Raw genomic sequence first — 26,756 nt, forward strand, 5'->3', positions numbered from 1 at the left:
CCCTGACAAAGCACTGGGCTTGTGTTGGGACATTTTACTGATGCTGCAGGTGTTGTGGTAAGGACACACCCTTGGACACAAAATTCATGTGACGAGCCTCATAAAACTGCTTTGGAAGCTGTTGCGAGCTTCACACGCATTTGGCGCACGTCATCGTATTTACTTAATGTCAGAATGTTCGCTGGGTTTAATTATGAGCTATGAAAAGGGCATCAATAAGCAAGGTTGCCCTTTACTGGCATACTTTGGGCATGATGCGTTTGTGTTTCCAATGATTGCTTGTCAGGAGATAAATCATTCTGAGCCAGGATTACAGGAGCAACAGGACGGTTGAGATGACAGGGAAGATGACAGAGCAGACACTGTCTCTAACTCTTTCCTGCCTTTACTTCGTCTCTATTTCTATTAGCTTGTCTTTGTATCAATATCTTCATTTGGTTCTTTACTTCAACATTGCCTCTTAAAGGGACAGTTCACCCCAAGAGTGAGGAGGAAGAATATGTATTTTTGAGCTGGAGCCTATCCCAGCTGACACTGGGCGAGAGGCAGGGTACACCCTGGACAGATCACCAGACTATCACAGGGCTGACACATAGAGACAGACAACCATTCACACTCACATTCACACCTACGGACAATTTAGAGTCACCAGTTAACCTGCATGTCTTTGGACTGTGGGAGGAAGCTGGAGTACCTGGAGAAAACCCACGCTGACATGGGGAGAACTCTGCACAGAGGGGCTCCCCAACCCTGGGTTTGAACCAGGAAACCTCTTGCTGTGAGGGGACAATGCTAACATCTGTGCCGTCCACAGACATTCATTTTTCACGGATAGTATGAGGGAAAAAAATGTATTTTTTGAACATTAAAGCATGTAAACATGTCATAGTGGAAACCTTAAATACAAGTATGAACCTTAAAACGTGCTTGCTGGTCATAGTTACGTCCGTTCTTTCCACCTTGCACTCTTTAATATTCAAGCTAAAGCTTCACTTATTGTTTAAGTGTGAACCTGCCACTGGTTTCCCTCGTCGCCTTGTCTCACATCCCTCATCTGGCATAAATGATTACCTCGCTGTTAATGTCAATGTGAGCACACTTTCAGGTTAAGTCAATCTCTTCCAATTGAAACTGCTATTTATTTAGATGTATATCAATTTCGCCTTCAGCGTGTCATTAATCATAAATAGTGCTGCGTGTCAGGCTCGCTGAATGTGCTGAGTTTTTCAGAAAATGGTGAATTGAGATGTAGGGAACACAGGCTGGCTTGTGCTCATGTGACACCAGTGATATGCTCACCACAACACATCTAATTTAATCTCTCCCACAGTAAACTGTATCATATTCATATGTTTTGAGGGGTAATGAAGCCCATCTATTGCTTGCTGGTAAAGCAGGTAATCCATCACATAGCCTTGCTTGGCCAGACCTTGAACTAGCACACAGATGAAACCAATAAACTGTGGAGAACTTCCTGAGGTAGGTGTTTTTTGAATGCACAGCCTTGAGGAATTTTCAAATGTCTCATTATTTGGTTTTCTCAGTAAGACTCCAGGTCACCGAGACAGAGCTATGTGACATCATGCTGCAGAGACGCACTACTCACATTATGTCATTACTCGGTTAATGACTCACTCCCTGTCACTCCCACAAAGATGCACAAACGAAACATGACTCAAGTCCCCTTTTTCCAAGTATTCTTTAGTTTCGGAGTTTCCTGAACAATGAATAACGGCTTAGGTGTCTTATCTAAGCTGACGGCGGATGTGAATTCTGTAGGCAGAGTGACAGAGACAGGTGGGATGCAGTTTGTCAATGATTTGTTGCCAGAAGTGATTCACCGGCGTGCAGTGCCAGGTGGCGCGGATGTAGTTACAGCAGGTGTGTTGTATGCAGTGTGAACAAATTTCCGATTCTGTAAAATATTTAGCATCCCACGTTCTGGAACTGAAATGAGTTATTCTACACTGTGGAGGAAGTGTGTATAATTAGACATATAGAGCTTATTCTTGGGGATCTGAGACCTGAAACTGAGAGTGAATGACAGGCCTTACTCACATTTTATTTATGGATAGATAAAGTTTTAATAAAGATGAAATATTAATAAGTTTGAATACCAGTAGGGGAGGGTATCAGACCGGGGTGACCAAACTTTTTTAATACACAGAAAAACATAAGGAGCCACTGGCCAAACAACTGTAAATACATAGTTTTCAACCAGTTAAACAGCAAGAAAATCAGTGTGTCTACACCAGAAAAGCATCTTTGTAACCAGACTAGGGATGGGCAGCACAAGCAAAAACACTATTCGAAAATCATGGCAACTATTCGACGATTTTTCGAATAATCGCTCTGTCGAAGTTGTTCCACATGGAACTTTTTGATGACTGTAGTAGTCTCTGCATGTTTCTCCTGTTTGTAGAAGAGCATCAAACTAGCTGGTAGCCCATCTCACACCGCTGTAGCAATCCTATACTGCCCTCATGCGGTTAGGAGCTGAATTGCATGTCAAATAAAGGGGGGGAATAAGACGGCGAATAGTAATAGTCGCATTAAAAAATCGATTTTTCAAAATAAAACGACTATTCAAAAATTCGAAAATCGTGACCCATCCCTAAACCAGACCGAGACCACCTCTTCAGGAAGGTCTCAGTTTGGTTGTTTTGGTGCACACCTGAATGTGATTGCTGTGTTCACACCTGCCCCAACGAACTTGAGTTCAACTAAACCAAATCAAACAGGGCAGATGTGAAAGCACCTTCAGATGTTCTTTCTTTGGCTCAGTTCCAACACACCCCTTGCCCCCCTCCACTTAGCCCTACCCATCTGTTTAGCATATTCACATCAAGGGGTAAGGTGTCCCAGTTCTTGTTGTGATGAAGGGGTAGGGTGAAGTGTCCGGACCACATGGACTTCCTAAAGGAGGTTTATCAGATGCACACTCCAAACTGAATGTTGTGAGAAATCATCAGCAAGACAGCTGCACAAGCAACAAAAGAAACCCACAAATGCATCTTCTTTGTTCTTCATAGAGATTTAAAGACACTATGTGTAACAATTTCAGTTGTTCTTTGAGACAAACAAATTTTGCAGTCAAAAATGTGTCCTAGCACATGTGTATTTACCTCTGTCAGCGTATCTAAGTATGTCCGTAAGCTCTGAAATTCTCATTTACATATACATTGCGACCGGTGTCTCATCATGTATGTGTACCATCTTGAAAATACAGGTATGAACAGGGACATACTTGAGAAATACGGAATCGCCTTTCGCGTTTTCACTTGTCGGTTTCCGGTTTCCGCCTGCAGGTAGAGTGACGAAAAGCAGCAGCAAGCAGGCTAGTCACAAGTGCCGGTGCATTTGAAAAAAGGCAAAAAGGCAACGTGACTGGCGATTTCAAAAAACAAGGGTCAACATCGGGGTAGCCTTTCCCAGGTGGAGAGAGAGCTGCTGAAGGAGAATCACAGCTAACAGCTGTTAGCGGCGCTAACAGCTGTTAGCCGCTGTTAGCGGCGCTCATCGCTAACAGCTGTTAGCAACGCAGTGTTGCGAGGAGAGGGATGAGGTGTGTGAGGTTGAGCCACTTGTCAGTTGTCAAAAGACAAGACATGATTGGTTTGTTTCGATTTACACCTGCCCCAACAGTCCTACATTGTAAACACAGCCAGCATGGTGAGGAGGGGGTTTGTCAACTCGTGTTGCGTGTGTCTGTGTAGGAGCCTGAATGAATACTCCATGAAATATTGGATGACATGGTTTTATCAATGTTATCATAGCTTTTTGGTACACAGCAGCTACCGTTGTTGCAATACGCGTTTGAAACAGTGAGGCGCTAGAGTGCGCTATCCGTTTGAATGCAATATACGATCTCAACACTAGATGGGAGAAATTCCTACACAGTGCCCGTTTAAAATCTATGATAATCATTGTATTATCTTAGTTTAATATCATTTCAATGTATTATGGTCATTTTCTTTACAACAAGCACAACAAAAGAAATCCCTAGCGTGCTTCTGTCTCAGCAGCTAGCTAGCGTTACATTGTTATTGCTAATTTATGCATGACAGTTCCACATTTTGACACATTTCCATATCACATTCCCCTCTTTGATGGCATATGATGCTCAAAATGTAATTTAAGTCCAACAGCATAGTCACTGCACTTGTTACCACTCCTCTACTATCAGTGCAGACTGGCAGGGTTGGAGCGCGAGTTGCTAACATTAGCCTATGTGAACAAATTGTGAGCACCCATGCTTTTCTATCTCCATCACATAAATAGCAAGTGTGATAACACCATTGTTGCCAAGGTCGCATTTGGCATCGATGACAATGATGATGTACCAGGGTCTTGAAGGGTTTCAACCCTTTTGACTCTGCTCTGATGAGCAAAGGAGCACTTCAAAACTATAGATTGGGGGTAAAAATAAGAAATGGGATTTGACAAAAGCCCAGATAAAGGATATAATCTGCAGATATTCATGAAAACGCTGACACTTCTCACACTTTTATGGGAAAAATCCTTCATTCACCCGTTCTGTGACGCTGCGACAGACTGAATTCTGGAAATCTATCAGTGCATTGTTCCCTGTGACAGTCCCAACTGGGGACAATGCACTGTGCTTAATTGGAAAATGGGTAGAGTAATTGGAACACATGGTACTCATCATATCAAACAATACCAATTAAAAAGACTAATTTAATGATTTATTACATTAGGTCAGTTTCACAGATTGGTCTTTGGGGGATGACAGAATTTAGTCAACACTTATTAGAGTCACACACATGAGCAAGCGTGTTACCACACATAGACTCGTGGACACACACACACACACACACACACACACACACACACACACAGACGTACACATACTAACTCACGGCAAAGTCAAAAACAAACACACAAATTGAGATTGGTGAAGGAAAACAGATATACACATAAACATGCATATCACAGCCCTAATTAGAATAGCTCCTGCCAGAGTCGTGTCGCACTGGGACACGAAGACAGCTTAGCCCTGAAGTGCCACACACACACACACACACACACACAGAGCTATGGTAATTGAGCTCAAGTAGGAAAACATTCAACCAAAAAAGGCCTAATCTAAAAAACAAGCATTTGGGGGCAAGTATGTCAACAGTGATTTCCATAGAGCAATCCCTTTTTGTTTTGGAACGTGAAATCCATTCTGTTCCTGTGTTTTTTTCTTGCAGTTACTATAAAAGCCCTGAAAGAAACAAGCCCCTGTACGCTTCTATCTACCAATTAAGACTGTTCCCCTATTAAAAAAGATGATGCATCATCATCGGTTATGTCTGGAGCAAGAAAAGATGCTATGTATTATTACTCTCAAACTACTTTGGTCTTTAGTTTTGGAGTTTTATCATCAAACAGTCTTACAGAAGTGCAAATTTTGACATATTGGTGGTGCTAGATGAAAGGTAGTTCGCCTAAGGTACAAATAACCTACTTGTGATCTTTAGACCCTTGCAATAAATTTAAGTTTCCAATGATTTTTAACCATGTTAGCAGTATGGCTCAGGGGATGGCAATGCTGGTCTGAGGTGTAACAAGTTTGGTGATCCATTGACTTGTCGTCCAGCACTATCCTTAGGTCACAATTTTTAATCTGTCCAATACTTTGGTTTATGAATAAGTACTCACAAAATGAATGATGGTTTATTCAGCTTTAGCCTCAGCTGCAAATTCTTCCTAACAAGTCTAACTATAAAAAATGAACGAGGTAGTCATTATACATGCTTAACATCAGCTTGTTAACATTGTCATTGGGCGCTTTCAGAGTGGACAAAGTCTTCATAGCTCTAAAACCCGACTTATTGTTTCCGCGCCAAACTACAAACAATTGTTGTTCTTAAAACCCGGTTTTAAGGGACTTTTTTAGCTCCTACTTTAGAGTAGGTTCTCTCCCAGCACAAGAGGAACCCTGGGTGATATAAGTTTACATTGATTGGTTGAACTCATGAGCCAATGCAGCATAATGCAACTACCAATTTTTAAAATCTGTTAGCCATATAAACAACACAAAACACAAGCAACAGCTCATAACAAAAAATGGAAGCAAGCATGGACAAATGGGTTCAACAGTGAAGTCCTGGCATTACTGAGCATATATGCAACAAAATACAAAGTAGGGCTGCCCCGACTCAAAATTCAACCAATAGTCTTCATTTAGGGCCATTAGTCGACTAGTCAGCCGCATGTTTATGATATTAATGTAATTATTAAATGATGTATTTTGGGCGGGGCAACACAATGGTTTGAGTTGAAGGTGTGAGAAAGAATAGTATCAGTAACATTGTTAACACTGTGCTACATTACAGAGAAATACAAAACCGTACTAATGAACCTTCATGAATATAGGCCTATATTTTATCTACAAGTGCACGTCACACACTGAGCGAGCCGCCTGTTAATGACGCTGTCGGCAAAGCAGTAATGATTGTGCTAAGTGGCTAATGGGCATGTAGCTACTTCCATGTTTCAGATGATACGTCATGTTTGTAGTCATCCAATGAAGATGAGTTTACATATCACCTTGGGTTCGTCCTTCACCTTCTCAAAATGATCCCACACTTTGGATTTCCTGCCTGACATGTTATTAACTAGCCTGTGGAATAACCGAACGTACCAGCCCTGGAAATTAGAGGCTGTACATATGCCACGTCTTTGACTACCTGGAACACGCAAGTTCGGGCGCTGGGTGCTACTCCTGTGTCTTTTTTGTGGCAGCTTTCAAGGGCACAGCGGCAGGTTGCGTCTGGGATTGCTAAGCAACCTTAACAAGCATCCTGAAATCCTGAGTGCAGAGCTGATCTTCTTCCAGGAGCTGTTTATAAGTGTATAGGTCTATCGTCCGCGGGACAGATGTAAAGCTCTGGGTAGCCCTGCACTAACATGATCAACTTTTCCGTATTTATCAAACTGAATATTTACAGAAGAAGGGAAAGATATCTGTCGACTGTGATTGGTTTGTAACGTGACTCCTGTCTGACTGCTGAGCGTGGCCACTTCCTGTGTCTGTCCTTTCAAATTAAATTCCCATGTGGTCCAGTCATATAGGTTTTGATTTATTTTCAACATCTTTATTTTCATTGAACTACATTAGAAAACTAAATTGCTCAACAACTCCGGTGAGAGCAGTGTGAGCGAATCACCTTTTTCTTAACAACGAGTCAACATTAGCATTATGAATAGTAAAACCCTGACTGGTAGAGCCCCACAGAGACTGACCATCATATAAAGAATGGTACTCTATCCATCTAATGGATATTACGCCAGACTTGCCAAATGACCAATCAGCAATGAATTGTAAAGTATTCTCAACAGGACTTAGGGGGAAAGAAAATACTTCTTAATGAAGCCAGACTTGTGTCAGACAGAGTTTGCCAATAATTTGTAGCATTTGCTTTTAATCTTCTCAGACAACCAGATGGGAGGGATTTACTGCACGTGGTCGGACATATCAAGTAGAGTTAACTCAACTGTCCGTCAAAATAACTTCTCTCTGGCGATGTATTGTCCTATATGAACAACCTCGCCCATTTGGGACTAGACTTAAAGAAAGGGCAACTTAATTGTTTGCTTGTTTTTAATCTGACTGAACCTACATCCAGCATTCAAGGTTGCTTACATAAATTCTGGTGTTAAAATATGTCAGTGACTCAAATTCCTCCACAGACAAAGCAGTTAAATCTTTTTTGTGTTGCTTGGAAATGAAGTAATTAATGTTTAGTGGTTCTGGGAATAAGTTTGCACTTTTTACTGTGTTATGGGTGGCCTTCAATAATAGCTCAGAGAATTGTGTCTTGCGACCCCACAGTTATTTTTTTAGTGTGTGTGTTTGTTTTGCTGCAGTTTTCGACACAGCATGCTGCAGGTTGCATTCGTCCATACTTGTATATGTGCACAAACTCTTCCTGGTTATATCATCTACACCAGAGGTAACCAGCAATTTCTACAAGAGACTTACTGGACCTTTGGGCACAAACTACTGGTCCCTTTCCACGATTTGACAGAGAGAAATGTAATATAATCTGATGTGTCACACACTTATAATTCCCACATGCGAACAATGATGAAAAGGTTCCCCGTTTTTTTAGTTATATTAAAGTTATGTTATATTTTTTAGGTAGAGTTTGCCTCTCTATTAGGAAATGGGTGTGCACAACATACTGATACAGTCAATAAAAAATTCATTCATAACTTTCTGTATAGGCCCAGTTGAATATTCCGATAATAATGTGTGGTTATCACAAAATCTCATGGCACACCTAGACTTGCATCATGGCACGCCCTTTGTGAACCAGTGTTCTAAACAATAACAATGGCATAAAATGGCAATAACTATCATTTAGCATCCCTGGTGGTTGATCATCCTCTGCTCAGTGGGTAAAGAGTTCACAGACCTCATTGTCTGCCTAATTTGTGGGCATTTTTAATTGCTGTTATTCTAGTTTAAGTTAGCTGCTAACTGCTATCAGCTGCTCTTTAAATCTACTGGCAGTGGATCACACACAAAACACATCGTCAAGACGTCACACCCGTCCCGTCCTGCCAGCTGCCACTTTTACACAGATACCGATTCGGTGCTGTTACTACCTCCACCGCTGACTTTAAGGGGAAACACCTCTGTCCTCCTATTGCACTGTTGTACCTTTTATACAAGCACTGAGGCAGAACAACAGTGTGACATTCCCGCCTTGAACAAAAGAAATAAAGAGGAAACAGTGACAGGGAGACGAAAAGGCAAGAAAAATGAGGCAATGTACAAGAGAAACAGAGTCAAAATTATATAAAAGGAAAAAAGAGGTATAAAATCCATTTGGGATGAAGTACAGATAGATAGCAGATAGCTGTGATAAAAGAAAAAGGGTGGGAAGTTGGGCTGTAGATTGTAGAATAGATTACTCAGTTTGAATCATGGGCCTTTTAAAGGTTTGAAACACACACGCACACACACACACACACACACACACACAAAATCCATGTATTCGTTGAGTGAGCAACAGCCACCAGAAGACAAACGGAGGGGAAGTAGGGAAGTAGGAACTCCAATCTTGCTGGGATATCAGCCATTCATCAGGGCCGGACTCAGACCAAGGTGTTGAGTCAGACGGAGCGGAGTGGAGTGGGGTCAGAGTGACGGATGCTCTCTGGCGAGCACTCACTGGAAACCCATACTGCTGATCCACAGCTAATAATAGACAATCCACTGATAGACACAGAGGGGGAAGGCGTGCTCTCTCAGCTCTTTGAGAGCTTATAAAAACAAAAGTTTTATCGCCTCTGCTGTTGGTCTGAACTCTGTCGGAAACTCTGTAGTTGTCTGTGGGCCAAGTTCCTGCAGTTTGACAGCATCTATAACTAACAAAAGCCGCCTTCATTTGAGTCAAAACCATTTCATTATTCCCCTCATGTGCACCCTACTCGCTGACGCTGTGCAAGGACATTTCCAAGAATCGTCAAAAAAGTGCCAAGAATACAGGAGCCAACATTACTGACAAGAAACGTTTATCTCTATCCTCTGAAATCCTCAACCAGACTGCTTTCACTTGTTTAAATACCCCCAAATTTCCATCAAAACTAAAATATTCTTTAAGACATGCTTATTCCAAAGTCTGAATCCATCACTGCATGGTCTGCTGGCTTACTCCGCAGTTGAAAAGGAGAAGAGGAAAAGCTTCCTTGTTCACTTCAGTCGACAACTTTGATACTTGGCGGCGAGCTTCTAGGCAAATAGTGTTTGAATGAAAGCACACAGCAGGAAAAAGAGCGCAGAGCAGGGAGAATATAGTCTGCAATGGATTTAAGCTGTACAAACGTATTTCACCCTACAGTATTGTTAGCAGAAGCTATACAGAGACGTTTGCACACACATTCATAATGTGAGCGAGAGACGTCAGGAATGAGCAAAACATCAAATTAGACCCATGTTTCCATAGCAACCATCTTGATGTTGGACATTTGGTTCAGCCTTCACTGTCTCTGCCATCATTCTCAAGTAAGACAGCAAAAGCCACCACATATCTCTTCAAGTGTGCTTTGGACACACACACACGTCTCACACACCATAAAGTCTTAATGTGGAGTGTATTGGACCAGAACTGTATTAACTGAGAGGAAATCAGAAATGCTATAAAATCAACTGTTTGCGTCAGAAGCCCTTCATCAAGTAAAATTAGTTTGTCAAGCACCATCAACACAATCTATCTAAAATCACCTGAGAGAAGTCCACCAATCAGCAGAGGCCAGTATATCAAATTATAGTTTACGAGCTCTTTAAATGGTAAACAGAATATCACTATATCTCTAAAAAATCAAAAAGGGTATCAAATTAAATGTTTACCATGACGAATTGTCAGGTGCTGTTTGTAATCACACTCACCAGTGAAAGTAAAAGTCAACCCCAGATTTACTCTCGTTTGCCGTTTTCACCTCAATATATTTGTCTCTTGGGTGGCTGCTCCTTATGGTCGAGCCCCCGGTCGCTACCACTTTATGAAGCCCCCACCTCACCAAAATACAGGCAGAGAACGGAGTCTCTGCAGGTACATTTACCATCACACACTTCTTTAAGTAATGATGGAGAGGGAGAGAATGAAGTTTTTGGTGGGCGGGGCTTAGCTGGAGGCAAAACTATCCTCCAACCGACATTAGCTAATGCTAGCTAGCGAGTTCTGTTGGCTTGTTTTCGACAGTAGAGGAAGATGATACGAGTTGTACATTCAGAAATACTTATTCCGACACATTCTGGCACAAATTGGACCGTTCATAAATTCGGAGCGCTGTCGGAATGTACCGTCCAGTTATCCAGAGCACCGCACTCGGAGCAGCAGCGTGCCAAGCGGAGTTAATGTGTGATTAACTTAACCGTTTGTTAATTTATGTGGAACTATAACTCTCCATGTCTTCCAACAACAGGGCTCTTATTTTAGTGTAGTGCGTCAGACTGAATTTACGAATGCACCATGTCAGGTCACTCACTCTCTGGGACCACGAGTAAAACGTAAACACTGACCAACGGGACCAGACTGGCCGACCCGTATGCTCTCACTCAGTGGATGGATGATGTCACCTAGGAAGCTTTGCGGTTGATGTACTATGCCAGTCTTACCTTAACGGTTTCCTCCAGTTTGTTTTGCTATCAAAGCTAACATTAGCTAATGCGCCTTATGGAGAAATCCAATATTCCTCTTATCACCTCCCCAACTTCTGATGAGGTGGACATGATAACCCTTAATACACACGTTATTCATCCCTACAACAGTAAATACTTTTTCCCTAACCTGATATGAAGTGTGCGCTGCACATGAGCATTTTAGATGATCGCCTCTGTCCAGTCCTTTTGTCTTATCACATTTAACCGTAATTGTCTTTGTTGTTGTTGACGGGCAGTGGCGGCTGGTATGTGATAAAATTTAAGTTTTTGAGCCATGACTCCTTCTATTCTGGCTCCCAGTAACACAACAAGACGACATTTTAAGACTCCTATGTAGCCTACAACCCTGTGGTGAAGAGTCCTGTTTTGCCTCCAGCTAATAAAATGACGGTATTGTGATGTCGGCCCTAAAAGGGTCATTGCAGCCTGTTTCTTGGCAGCCAGCTGCTCTCACTCAATGCTGGACCAATTTCAAAAGCTGTTGTTCTCATTCATCACTTAGACACTAAAACATGGTAAATTGGGTCAGTTTAAGTGAAAATCATGCCACAATGACATAAAGATCATTTTAAATATGTCCATACGACCCATCCATACCCTCACACAGCCCTGTTGTGTTCACACTCCACAACATTCACTCTTTAGTCCATTTAATTAGAGGTGGCTACAGCCCTGTCCACTACAGTAATAACAGAGAAGTCATGGCCTGATCACATCCACATTTCACTGGTGATGCCACACAGGAGAACACAAGGGTTGTCTTCAGTGCCCCTGAAGGCTGATCTGGGGCCGAATTAAACTTTAAATATTTCTGACTCTAATAACCATTTGGATGTGTTAGCCGGGGGGAATAACCCCACGGCATTCCAAAGGAGAGGAAAGAATGGCTGTGTGGTGCAGGCCTCTTTCCCTTCGTCAGTGTGAATCATATAGTGAGCGAAATGAGGAGCCGCTCCCACCCACTCAACCCCCGAGTCTCTGGAGAGGTGTAACTGTAGGGGTTTGAAGAGAAGAGATGAGCTCCCTTGGGAGATTCAATACGAGAGACTGTAATGCCCTACGAGCAGCGGGAGCATATTAGCTTATCTGAGAGAGTGAGACAGAGAGAGAGGACCGTACAGATTGAAGATACAAAATCCACTCCCATTTTTGTGTCCATGTAGTCCTCGGTGACTCTTGTTATCTCAGCGTGCTTACAGCACCACAGCACTGCCAATGAGGTGAGCACCAGCATGAGTGTTACAATAATCTCATTATCTTAAACAGGCGGTTTGGCTCTGTGTCTAAGTGCTGCGGACACCACTGTATGATCATGTGTGTGTGTGTCCACATCCATTTAGTCGGCTTAAGCCTCAGCAACAAGTTTATGAATGGCATCGCATTTAAGCAGAGACACATGGAGTTAATGTACATGGAAAGATTCTCCAAAACCAGCATAAAAAAGGCTGTCACACATTTTATCACATCCATGATAGATCATAAAAACAATTCAAATACAGCGACGACATTACTGGAAACAAGACTTAGGTAATCAGGTAATAGATAACAGGCGTGGTCTGGGTTTTACACATGCAAGGTCCAGAGAGGATCCGAGCAGCTCTGACACGGTGTCTCTTTTTTTATTGTCATGTCGTCTTTTATTTATAGACACACACTGTTGCCTCTGGGGACGCCAATAAAGCCACATGACTCAGTGCTTTAAAGAGGTGGACCTTTTACAAAATGCTGCCCCTTTTTTACAGCTGCAATATGCAAGCGCAATCACTGTGCAACCTTGCAGCATCACTCCAGAGACATCAACACATGGCACTCCACTGTATAAATCATGACATTGTTAAAACATGCATTTCACAAATTGTTGTTCTTTGTAAACGGCACTACTCGAGTGACAAGCAGCTTCGGCCGTGATGGCAGCACCAGCCGAAGAGGCTGTTTATATATCGTGAAGACAGATTCATACTTTCTAAAGAAGCAACCCATGTCAAAGGAAAAGTTCAGCATTTTGGGAAATATGCTTATTTCAGAGTGATACCACTCTCATGTCTGTATGCTCAATCCTGGGTCCTCAACGGGGGTATGCGACCTCCAGGGGGTCCTCAGAGTTACTGCAGGGTGCCGCTAAATTATTCTTTGATATTTGTTTTTTCAAAGAAATTTAAATATGTCTGAAAATACACATTAATATGAATCCAACATATTAGCAAAGCTAAATCAGCATATTCATAGAAAAACATTTAATTTAGAGTACTCAACATTAATAGAGTGCTCCTTGGATGATGTCTGCCAGTAATAAGCTCTGTGGCATACAAATGTTTATGATACTTACACGTTTTGTTCCCCAAGATAATCTTCACAAATGAACACCATGTTCATAATCATTAAAGCCTAAATGCAATTGCCAGGAGTAAAAAGCTAACGTTAGGCTATAAACAAACTGTGTCACCACCATAACAAGACTGTAAAGCTATGTTCAGCAGGGCTCAGCGTGATGACATTCTGTAGTCTCATTTAGCCACTTGTTAGCAACCGCTTTTTTTAAGACACAGAGAAGCTTCAGCGGACTCCGGGGTTTTTTCGGACCTAATTGTATTGCGGAGTTTTGCACAGCGGCGACCGGATTGTTGCTCTCTACCCACAAAAAAATGTGATGGCACAACAGTCTCCTTCAGTACATTATTCTATGCTTTCTTTTGATTTTCACATTGGCTAGTCATCCTGTTTAATTTGTCTTCTGATTAAATCGGAAGTTGTAGGAAACCTCTGCAAGTCATTGGTTGCTGGCAGACACTCTGTGCTGCAATAAAATGGTTAATCAGCAGTGCCGTGCACTGTAGAGCCGATGTGCTGCTGGTTCTGCCGGCCTGAATAGAATATAATGTCTATGTTGTGTACAGCCTTTATAGACTGAGCTGAGTAGGGATGCACGGGTCGACCCATAACCCGCGGGACCCGCAAATGGACCTGCGGGTTGGGCAGCAGTGATCGTCTGTTAAATCGGTCTGTAAATGATATTTTGACATTATTATTATAATCTATTAATCTATAATCTATTACTGTCATGGCATCTGAAGGTACTGATGCATTGAGCAGGTGACAGTCCGCGGTCATTTTCAAAACACACTTGTGTCATGCACTCCAAAAGAAACTTGTTGAAACTTTAAACAATAATTTATTGTACAAAACAGGGGAAACAGACGTTGACAAAAACGGTTCCATAATTCATATTAAATTCAAAAGATAACGAAAATACAGCCACAAGTTAGAGGGAATAGTGATAAAGTGGTAAAACTTGGCATTGATCCACAGCCTCAGACGGATGCGCTCAAGCATGCCGTCCACACAAGCGCAATTGGTAGGCTATACTATATTTTCACATTTTTAACAATGCAATTTAAAAGTTTTGATTTTTATTGATAACCTACATGTACCAACAACAGAAAGACTACATTTAGCACCAAAAAATATGTAAAAAAAACAACAATAATAATAATAATAATAATAATAAAAAATAAGTAAATAAAAAAACAAATATCGAAAACCAAATTTTCATAACGAATACCTACCCATAGAAACGAATATTCGAATATCCAAATATTCAGGACGGACAAATTCAGGACGGAAATACAATGAAGGGGAGGAGTTTCGCAGGCACATCAGACATAATGGAGTTTCCCATTGGAATAAATGGACATTCAGTTTGTCGCGTCTCCGTACACATAAGTGGAAACGAGGCATCATTTCCAGGTTTTAGGACTCATTCCTGGTGGACGGTATGGTGGGCTATCTGTTTCCCATGTGTCTTTGTGAAATCGTGTGAGCTAGCTAATGCTTAATCATCTGCGGCACTCATCGTTAATGCCGAGGTGAACGAGTGAGCTAACATTCACGTACTATTAAAACATCTCAGCCAATTAGCTTTATTGTTATTCCAAGAATGTGAACATTCTTGGAATAACAATAGACTGTTCTGTAATTTTTCAAACAAGAGACTCTATCACACCGTCCAATGACGAAAGTGCAAAGGGGAGGCTAAGGCACCTAGCCATGCTACAACTGCTGCTGAAGTAGCAGCTACAGGCAGGCGCACACAAGATAAAACCCAAAAGTATTCCGATAATTATCTCAAGTGCAACTGAATTTTATACAATATATGTAGTAGGGGGTCCCTGCTCCATCTCTTTTCAACTTGAGGGGTCCTTGGCCTGAAAAATGTTCAAGACATTAGCTGTATCTCAACTCAGGGGATGCAGCCTTCAAAAGCTGCATTTGGAGACTGATGGCGTCACATTGGTGTGACCAAGGCTGTCCCATTTTGAAGGCTCCTTCAGATGCAGCCTTCTTTCCCAGAATTTGGGGAATGCAATGGATAAAACCCACCCATGCATTGCTCGCCGGTGATGAGTATATATTAAGTTAACTAACATTTGTTAACTAGCTAACGGTTAATTGTTGTTAACATCACTATTCGCTAAAAGCACACAGCTTAAACAATCTTAATTTAATAAGTTTACCTGAAAACTGTCCTCCATCAACCTGAAATACAACAAACAGCGGCATCTCCGGTGGTTAATCAAGTCCTCAAATATTAAATGAACTAACTAACTTCCTAGCTTACTCCTTCTTTCGTCAAGCACAGCTGGTTGCTAGGTAACAGGAATGTCAACAGGTCAGGGCGAGAACAACTGGTGATGCAGCCAGGAAATCCTCCACAGAGCAGACTGTCCCATTTCAAAAATTGTTTGATTTGGCTGATGCGGTCTTTAAAGGACGTGGCCAACGTCAACCACGAAGGCTGCGTCCTTCAAAGGCTGCAGCCCCTGAATTGAGACCCAGCTACTGCCCTAAATATAAAACTACAGTCAGTAGCCGGCTAACTTAGCATAGCAACTCAGCAAGACTGAAAACAGGGCAGATCAGTTAGCCCAGCTCTGTCCAAAGGTCACAAAATCCGTCTTTGAGTATCTCTAATTAAAAGTTTGTTAGGGAATTACTTTGATGAGCGTCTTCATTCTCCTCATAGCTGGATAGCACAAATCCAGTTAGTGGATCCTGTTAGCGCTGGCTGTAAAACTCTGGCAAGCCACACTTCATCTTCATTAAACTGCACATTAGAGCTGTTATTTCCCATACAGACTGACCTGTCCCCTTCTATAGCTATACTGAAATCAAACAGGAAGTAGAATGTCGCATTTCTTCCCAGTCAGCACTCTTTTGCTACCTGCTGATGAGAGAGGATAGTAACATACTGAAGTGTGTGTCTGTGTATTGTGTGTGTGTGTGTGTGTGTGTGTGTGTGTGTGTGCAATGTGAGTACACAGTTTGAACTCACAAGCTCCGTCTGTTGTAGGAAAATATCTCGTATTCTAGGTTTGTTCTAAGAATAACTTCTAACACACACACATACAGACTCACACACACACAACTGTATACAGTTGAGTTCATGAATATGTGATTTAATTCCCAGTTTTTGTATTAAAAGATACTCTGCGGATCAGAAGTGGGAGGAATGACTGAAAGCCATTAGAGAAGAAAGGAAATAGGGGAGATTTGCCTACCTCATCGTAAGTGTAGCGATAGTCAGCCTTCTTTGATTTCAGATCCCACAGGACCACGATCCCAGACTCAAATCCAATTATAAGCTGGAGAGGAAGAGCGACAGGCAGTCAGTGAGATAGGTGGGAGAGATGACAGAGAGGAGATAGAATAGACCCCATGATGGGCGGAAAAAGAAGTAATACATTTGACATTCTCACACAGCATGAAAGGAAGTCAGGTGTAAGCAGACTACGGTGGCTCAGGAAGAAACCTGCCCACCCCGGATCACAAGAGAGGGTGACAGAAAATGCAAAAAGATTTTGTTTTAAACATAAACTATGTGGGGTTTTTTTGGAAGACTTATTCATAGAACTTCAAATGTGTCACCAAAGCAGATCAAGTGAACGTAACTACTTTAACTGTGCAGTGGGAATTACCCAATAAAGCTTTACGTCATGTGTGTTGGGACAATGAGACTGTATTCAAGTTTTAATTGTGACACAGTGTGTTCTGTGGAAAAAAAAGATAGGCAAAGCTGAATATTCACTCACTGGCCACTTTATTAGGTACATCTTGCTAGTACCGGGTTGGACCCCATTTTGCCTTCAGCACTGTCTTCATGGCATAGATTCAACAAGGTGCTGGAAACATTCCTCAGAGATTTTGTGTGACATGGTGCGTTATCCTGCTGGAAGTAGCCATCAGAAGATGGGTACACTATGGTCATAAAGGGATGGACACGGTCAGCAACAATACTCAGGTAGGCTGTGGTGTTTAAACCATGCTCAGTTGGTACTAAGGGGCCCAAAGTGTGCCAAGAAAATATCCCCCACACCATTACACCACCACCACCAGCCTGAACCGTTGATACAAGGCAGGATGGATCCATGCTTTCATGTTGTTTACACCACATTCTGACCCTACCATCTGAATGTCGCAGCAGAAATCCAGACTCATCAGACCAGGCAACGTTTTTCCAATCTTCTATTGTCCAGTTTTGGTGAGCCTGTGTGAACTGTAGCCTCAGTTTCCTGTTGTTAGCTGACAGGAGTGGCACCTGGTGTGGTCTTCTGCTGCTGTAGCCCATCTGCTTCAAGGATGGACGTGTTGTTGGTTCAGAGATGGTCTTCTGCAGACCTTGGTTGTAATGAGTGGTTATTTGAGTTACTGTTGACTTTCTATCATCTTGAACCAGTCTGGCCATTCTCCTCTGACCTCTGGCATCAACAAGGCATTTTCACACAGAGAACTGCTGCTCACTGGATATTTCCTCTTTTCAGACCATCCTCTGTAAACCCTAGAGATGGTTGTGTGTGATAATCTGAAATACTCAGACCAGCCCGTCTGGCACCAACAACCATACCACTTTCAAAGTCACTTAAATCACCTTTCTACCCCATTCTGGTACTCGGTTTGATCTTCAGCAGGTTGTCTTGACCGTGTTTACGTGCCTTAATGCATTGAGTTGCTGCCACTTGATTGGCTGATTAGCTATTTGTGTTAACGAGCAGTTGAACAGGTGTACCTAATAGAGTGGCCAGTGAGTGTATATGAGAGGGTATGTGGTGAGTAATCATTGCCTTCTCAGCCAGTCAACTTACTGTACTTGGTAAAAAAGCAAAACAAATCACAGTGGCACATGAGACAAGTGGCTTAACAAGTATAGAGAGTGAATATGGAGAGTAAACTGTGTGATACTGTGCCAAATTGTCATTAAAGTAACATGTTGCTGTTTGAGAGTGTGTGCAGTGTAATGCTGTTTGTGGATTTACTGTGTGACAGCTAAAGGAGACAGGATGACATATGCTATCAAAAACAGCACATGTATGTAGAGTTTGCATGTATTTGCATGTGTGGGCAGAGAGGTGTTGTCCTTTACCTTTCCCTCATCCATGGGGTTGTCGCTTATGTGGACAACTGGTCCAGGGTGAGCCTTGGAGGACCTTTAAGAGAGACAAACAGAGAGACATATCAGGAGTGGTCTTCTCTTTAAAGGGACAGTTCAACCCAAAATAAAAAATACATGTTTCCTCTTATCTGTGGGGCTACTTTTCTGTTTAGATTGTTTTGGTGTGAGTTGCCAAGTGTTAGAGATAGCCATAGAGATGTCGGCCTTCTCTTGAATATAATGAAAGTAGATGTCCCTTTGTCGTGCTCAAAGCACCCAAAAAATCCATTTAAAAACTCAACAGCAATGTCTCTTTCCAAAAATCACATCCTGGTTACTCAAGATAAACCACAGACCTTGTTGTGAACAGTTCATGTAGGAACTATTTTCCTTCTGCCAAACTACACCCACCAATTAAATCACCACGCAGAAGGATGTGTGCATCTACTCATGGACGAGAGGCTCTTGCTCGTAGCAGCATGAGATGTAAACATTAGAACGTTATCGGCGTCCATCTCTATGAGCTGTTATGTTAGCTAGCTCAGTGGTGCTACGTGAGCTAGCAGTAACAGTAATTGGACTGCACTTGTATACTGCTTTTCTAGTCTTCCGACCACTCAAAGTGCTTTTCCACTACATGTTACATTCACCCATTCACACACTGGTGGCCAAGGCTGCCGTGCAAGGTGCCACCTGCTACTAGCCGGGGATCAAATCGCCAATCCTCCAATTGGTGGTCTACCTCTGATCCACAGCTCTGCCTGCGTACTGCTAATGACTATTAATTGGAAAATTATTGTCCATGAGTAGATGCACGCTTCCTTCTGTGGTGATACAGTTGGTGGGTGTAATTCAGTGGAAAGAAAATAGTTCCTGCATGAACTGCTCACAACAGGGTCTGTGGATTATCTTGAGTAACTAGGTCATCTAGATCCATTTTATTTAAGATGAGGTAGGTCAATATCTCCAACACCCGGCAACTCACACCAAAACAATCTAGATGATGAATAGCCCTACGGGTGAGAGGAAAAAAGACATATTATTGATTTTGAGGGTGAACTGTCCCTTTAAGTTGTAATGCAGCACTCACACATCTAAACCAGGCAATAAAGCATATAGTTCACCCCCATCTCAGAGTGATGTATGGAGAGGGTTAAGGTGGAAAGCAAGTGTCTTTGAACATGTGGAAAAGGTCAGCCGAGGAGGACAGAGCTGCCAATCACTCCGAGGCTCTAAAAGGCTGTTCGAAGACATAAGCTCACTTAAGGTTGTGATGGATGGCTCTGTCAGGCCAGGCAGTCCCCAATGGCTATGTGTGTGTGCATGCGTGCGTTGGTGTGTGTGTGACCATTTGCATGTCAGCGGAGACAGCACAAAATGCTCCGCTGCCCCCCTCGCCCCCCCTCCTGTCTGTGCTTTACCCTCCAGACAGCCTTATGTCAAATCTCCTCGCTCTGCGTGCCACGTGGCTGCAGAATTTACCTAACCTCCCCTGCCTTTAAGAGATGATGTGGGTGCTACAGAGCGCCAGGGAAGGTCACAGCTGAAAAAGAGTGACTGTGAGGTGCCTGAAACATAACCCCAATACCAGGGAGCAAGGGCAGGGATGCCTGACAAGGGGAGGAGAAGCAAGGAGCTGCAACCAAATGTAAGTAATGCAGAGGGAGGGCAGGAGTTTTATATTCATCCGTGAGTCTGACAGTGAAGGACGAGACATGCTGGTGATAATATAAAGCAGGGCTGCACGCTATATTGTTTCAGTATCAACATTGCAATGTGCAAATGCACCATAGTCGCATCGCAGAGCATGCAATGTCAAGGAAAACATAGTTCTCATTTCCCACGACTAATGTAACAGCCAAGCCTTTTCCTTATATATTACACATATTACACTGTCCAGCTGGCTTAGGAGCATGACCTATATATATCTGACTGCTTCCCAGTGGAAAATAATTTGGACATCTGCTTTGAGAGCTCCTAAATACATGAGATTTAGGATTATATGATATGAGATTCTGTGCAGAGCATATATTACTCTTGTGAGATTATCCAAGATGGATGACAAACATCAAGACGTATGCTGGCATAATTCTTTATCCCATTTGCTCTGGGACCATCCAGTTGGTAAAACACTCTGGTTAGAAGTGATATCTCTTATGTCAGAGTTTTTCAATGTCAATTTCCCAGTGTGCCCCAAAGTCTGCTTGCTGGGCCTGAAATAGGACAATAATGTTGGAAGCACTTTCAAGCGCCTATGGACACTGCACTGTCTGTTTTTAAAAAAATGTAATGTCACTATGTCACTATGTTCATTTATTACACAGTATTTAGTATCTAGTTGCTAAAATGTTCAGGCAGAGGGTACTTGCTGTAGCTCTGGTTGAGGGTGAGAGGCTGTCAGTAAATAGTTTGTTGGGCACAGGGAAACAGAGATCTGTGTGGGCACATGAGACCCTAAAAAAGAGGGTGGATCACGGGGAGCATCACCAGTTGGTCCCAGAGCTTCACCTCCATGATGGCCATTTCAAGACATATTTTAGGATGACTTAGGGGCAGTTTGACAACCTGCTGTCTCTCATCGGGCCACACAGCTCTGGGTATCCAGCAACCGCTACCACCAGTTTCTCCTCCATTGTTTACCAACTGTGATTGTGATTGTTGTCATGACTACCACAGAAGGCCCACCTGTCAAATCATCCGATTGGGCAATGGCGAAAAAGAGGATGAAGTCAAAGATTTTTCAGCTTGAGGAGTCCAGACTGCTCCGGCAAAAACTCAAGGCCCCTAGAGCGCAGAAACGCAAGGTGGGTCGCAACACAAAAACCACAAGCAAAAAGCTTCATTCTCATTTAAAACAATTACAAAAAGGTGCTTCCACTTGCTAAAACACTTTGTGTCTTCAGAGAGGGGACACAAAGTGTTTTGGGGGAAATAAACCCACCTTTTTTGCTGTTAAACCTGTGTTTTTTGTGCTTTGGCTGCTCGGTCCATGACATCATTATTTTTAATACTGCAGGGAGAAAAAAATCACATCATTTTTCCCCCAAAATCGTGCCAAAAAAAGTCCAAATATAAAGTATAAAAACTGTCCAATCAGAAAACATGTTTTGGATTGAAATCTATAAACAGAGGATTAATGTAAACTCTTTTTCTGAAGTTTAGCCCTGAATATCTGCACCACTGTGAGTAAAGCAAAGGGCCGAAGAAGGGAAGCATCCACAGCAACGTGTGTGTGTGCGTGTGTGTGTGTGTATTAGAAGGTAGCAGTTTGTGGGCAGGCAGTCAGTCAGTCAGTTGTCTCTATATTTAGCCTGTTTGTGCCGGAGCCTTATTACCTAAGCTCTGCTGCAGCTGGAGCTGTTGATTTATCTAATCCCCTCCGCTGCCTGTCTCTCAGCTAACAGTCGTCCACAGCGCCACGCACATGCACGCACACACACACCCATTTGCATGTCGGCGCAATTAAGTTACATCTTGACATCTTCCCCATTTGTAAAACCCACATCCGTAACAAACAATTACCCCCTCACTGCATTACAAGAAATGCAACTCGCATAAAAGCTTCGCCCGCCCATCCCACGTGGTTTATTTCCTCTTGTTTGAGGATTTTATACGCAATGTTCTCCGTCTGCCTCCCGTGAGACTCTGTAACAAATCTGTTTTGTTAATAAAAAAACAAAACAAAAACAAACAAACCTGTTGTTATACAGTAAATAAATCTGACTCGAACACATTCACAAAGTCCACAAATACATGTTCAGGTTTGGAGATGAAGGAATCACCATGGCAACAGAGGCAGGATGGGCAGAGCGCAGACAGGCTTCCAAAAATCATCCATACTCTGCCACAAACACACAAACCCACCCACACACACACACACACACACACACACACAAACGACGGCTGCCTAACTACTTCAGCACGCTCCTGTAAGCACACATTTCTGCCTGCGTACTGCTAATGACTCTGCGTTTTGCATACAGAGTAAAAAAAGGTCTGGGGACGAGAACATTCGGATATGGGTGTGTGTATCATGAACGAATGTGTGTATCTGATAGCGACAGGCGCTGTAGTGTGCATGCATGCTGCTGTGTTTGTTTCTATGCATACCTGCGTGCCATCTCATATACTGGAGCTTCATTCACATTCTTGTCTTCAGCAACTCATTCAAGGTCTTTTATGTCTCACACACACACACACACACACACACACAGACACACACACGAGCACTAGAGTTAAACTAAATGCCTCATGGCAAATCTAACACTTATTTGGTACATCATAAATCCCTGAAAACGTTCACCTCGTGGCACCCTCAGTTCAAAAAAGTAATCTGATATAAACCTTTACTGCACCAAATCCTTCTTTGTATATCAAATATTCATCCCACTCAATGATGCCTTCAGTGCATTAAAGAAAATGGACCATTACGTATGTGTTGCGAGCGCACACACACAAAAATGACTGCACACACACACAAATACACACACGCACCATGGAGCAAATGTCTGTGGGTGTGTAGATGACGCAGGGGGGATGTTTAAGCAATAGGAAGCCTGACTGAATTTGAAAACATCTCTTCAGCGCAGACACACCCACACGCTTCCACACACACACACACACAACTGATTTCTGATATTCTGCCTGCTGGAGTGAAAGCGCAGGTATTCATTCAGCGTGCCCACTCGAGGGCTTATCTACATACACAGACACACATGTGCGCTGACTCACACATGCACACTGAAGTCCTGAACATCTGGTGTCACCACGGGTGACACTCTGTGAGGCAGCAGAGGCGCAGCCACCATGACAGTGTCTCCGTGGCAACGTGGCTCGAACAGCCCGTTTGCAGCACGCCCATACCGTATGTGGCCTCATGTCACCTTGGTAGCCTGAGTGTGTGTGTGGTAGCACATAGTAGACCTCATATTTAAGGCTGATATCTCATCATTACATGTGATTCTCTGTGGAATCACACATGATTGTTATGTATGGCTATTCCAGCATATAAAACACGCTCCAGATGAGAGTGCTGGCCCAGCTGCACTGATCCTCTCGACCTCTATGAGCACATGCAGAGGTTTTCAGTACGTGACTGAACGACACTTTACACAGTAGCTCTTTGTATTAGATCCTGTCTTGCTGTTGACTTACAGTGCCTTTGTTGGCTCGGTCGTGCTTCCTGGTAAAAAGCTTACGACAGCAAAAGTAACAGACACAACCGTTAAGTGATGTGCTGCAGTTAAAGCAATAGATAACTTGGGAAACATGCTTATTTACTGAACTGTCAGTCAGATATAAAGCTACAGCTAGCAGCCGATTAGCTTAGCTGAGCATTAAAGTCCCTGAGAAAATGGCACTGAGAGCGTTTTTCTAGGGAAAACAGAATATTTGTGTGGCGTACAGTTAAAGCAGAGGTTTAAATCACACCCTTCGCATTTGACTGGACAGTGTGACCTCTCTCAGTGACAGCTTACCGGCTCCGAACCGTAGTTGGGAACACGCTGGCTTATTAACATTAAATTAGCTTGGCTTGTTATTAGCTGGTAACTAGCATATAGCGGTGCGGACCACTCTGCAGAAGAAAAGGATGGCGAGGAGTTTGGGTGCCGTTCATCAAGAAACCATAGCCTTCTCACGAGGTTCGACAGTAGCCCTGAGCTCATCTAGAAACTTAATTCTGCTGACTATCATCACTATGTCTTGCCTGCCATCTTCACCATGACACCCAGAGAGAGCTGCTTCCATCCATGCACACCATGAAATACATGTCACGCCCTCACAGGTTACCCATAAGGTCATTGCCCTTAAAGGGTCGAGCCGGTATGTTGGTGAAGATTCTCAGTCATCCAGGTCATGGTAATCATAAGTGCTCTATTGTAGGCAACTGGACTTGCTTGAGCTTCCTGAAGACGTTTCACCTCTCATCAATGAAGCTTCTTCATACAGAGTGGTTGAGGTCACATCAGAGCTTTTAGTTTCAGAGTCGTTAAGGTCACATGTGTGTCATTAGTGTTAGATGGGACCAGGTAAGAATGGGTGTTAAGTCGTCTGGGGAGGGATCCCAAGACTGTATTGTAAGTGAGTGATAAGTGGTGTCGTAGGCCACCTCCTCTCTTTAACGAAGGTTATTCTAGTTTGAGAAGAAGCCATCTACGTCAAACTGGAACGACCTTCGTTTAACAGAGGACGTGGCCTAAAATTGGGAAAATGTATTTTTTTTATTTCGTAGGAACTTTAAGGGGCGAAGAGCTAGACTGGCTCTGTCAAAACACTTCCATTATCCTAGAGTTTAATCACACAAAGCACTGTAAAACCACACAATGTTGCAGGATTAAACAAACAGGGAAAAAATATGATATAGAGGTGTTGGCAGGCTGTTTTCTCAAGCTTTGGATACCTCCCACTGTTTCCCCTGCTTCCTGTCTAAGCTAACAGTCTCCTGGTGGTACTGCAGGTTCATATTTAACAGACAGACATGAGAGTGGCATTGATCCTCTGATTTAGTTTTGTAAACTGTTGTACTAGTCTAGCCATTTATCAATATAATTTTGTATTTCACAGCATGAAATAGCAACAGACGGACCCTAAGCCTTATATCAAAACCTCACAGTAAGCAACTACAAATCTGCATCAAACAAAAACATTTAAATCAGCAAACTGATTCTTAATTTCCACCTCTAAGTACATGGGGTGTTGGAAGACTGTGTCCCCCAGAAAAGGTCACTGTGGCAGGCCTACACCTGCAGCCATGTGTCCTGGTGCCACTGTAAATGGCTCTGAAGACACTGGAGGCGATGACGCTCCCCTCGTAGTGCGCCGCTGTGCCAGCTGAGGACCTCACATATGCATAAAAACACAGAATGCGGGGAACATACGTACGTAGAAGCATGAAAAATTCAAACAAGTAATTACGGTGGCTTCAGGGTCCTGAGTGGGAGAGTAGGAGAAAATGAAAGAGGACAGAAGAGGCCTCGGGCCGATGTGTTCACGTGAACTATGTGTCACAGTAAGCTGTTAACATTTTACCACTCCTGTCCCACTTCTCCCAGGCTCCCTGCACCCAGTGACCATCTAGCTGCATCAAATCACACACACAGACGCTGCTGGGGACTAATATATAAACATCCCTGCATATACAGTGCATACATAAACTCATGTATCATGTGAACAAACATGAATTCACGCGTGGCCTCAGGGTAATGTCCTCAGTGCCTGTAGCAGTGACTGAACTATAGCGCCAGGCAGTTGGTTCTGTACTGTAGGAGATGTGTTTCTCTAATAGTCTGTCCAGTACAGTAACTTGGGAACAGAGGTGTGAGTCATACAAACACACAGAGCACTGGGCCAGGCGAGGCCTGGGGCCACTGGCACAGCTACAGCAGCTTGTCTCCAAATAGCAGGGCCCAAGGGACCATGACCCCGGTACACACCGTATCCCAGCCTCATTACAGCAATCACAATAGAACAGAGGTGTAGCGGGCAGGGCTTAACATTAAATCTTTAATAATGCTTTCAATAACACTTTATGTATTAGAGTCAGGTCATGACAGAGACAACAACACTAATTTTCTGACTACTACAACAGTGCTTAACTAATGACAATGAAATATGACCTAGCTTGAAATTCAGGTCCACAAGGCAAACACGCTCTCAGTCCTGACTCATCAAATGGTCAGTAGCCCTACATGTCAAACTATGATGCTCTGGGTGCCCCTCCAGATTGAGTGTTGGACGCTCAGGGACATTGTGTCAAACGAAACTTCCATTTTCACAGTTAAATGTACAGTTTCTGTTTGGTAAATACATAATCTCTCAAAATAAACTTACAATGTAGGTTCTGCTTAAAATAAGTATGTTTGTTAATGTAATGTAACGTCATGTGGCATACGTCATGTGACATACATAACTAGCATAGTATGCTGCATGCTCCGGCACACTACATTGTTAATAAAATAACTCCACTGACTTTTGGTTTCACAGATAAAAAAGAACAGCAGTCTCCTAGATGAAAATCTGGAGTGTGTTTGACCCTTCCACCTCCCCTCCTGCCTGCTCTATGCAGACTTTCTCGCTCTTTATACCACAGCAGTTGCTCGGAGCATTAAAAACCAGTCTGCCCGAAAGATGGAGAGTCACTCATGGAGCAAC

General features: G+C 42.9%; 1 protein-coding gene across 3 annotated transcripts in view; it reads right to left on the reverse strand.

The window, feature by feature from the left end:
* stxbp5a (syntaxin binding protein 5a (tomosyn)) overlaps window positions 1-26,756 on the reverse strand; it is a 157,369-nt gene that overhangs the window by 45,577 nt on the left and 85,036 nt on the right. For all 3 annotated transcript variants that reach the window (XM_078173818.1, XM_078173817.1, XM_033648490.2), the window contains exons 7-8: window positions 18,597-18,660; window positions 16,738-16,821 (exon numbers count right to left, since the gene is read on the reverse strand). In XM_078173818.1, the coding sequence (XP_078029944.1) occupies window positions 16,738-16,821; window positions 18,597-18,660 (148 nt within the window). The remainder of the gene's footprint in view (window positions 1-16,737; window positions 16,822-18,596; window positions 18,661-26,756) is intronic.

Source organism: Epinephelus lanceolatus, chromosome 13 (genome assembly GCF_041903045.1).
Source record: "Epinephelus lanceolatus isolate andai-2023 chromosome 13, ASM4190304v1, whole genome shotgun sequence".
NCBI classification, from domain to species: domain Eukaryota; kingdom Metazoa; phylum Chordata; class Actinopteri; order Perciformes; family Serranidae; genus Epinephelus; species Epinephelus lanceolatus.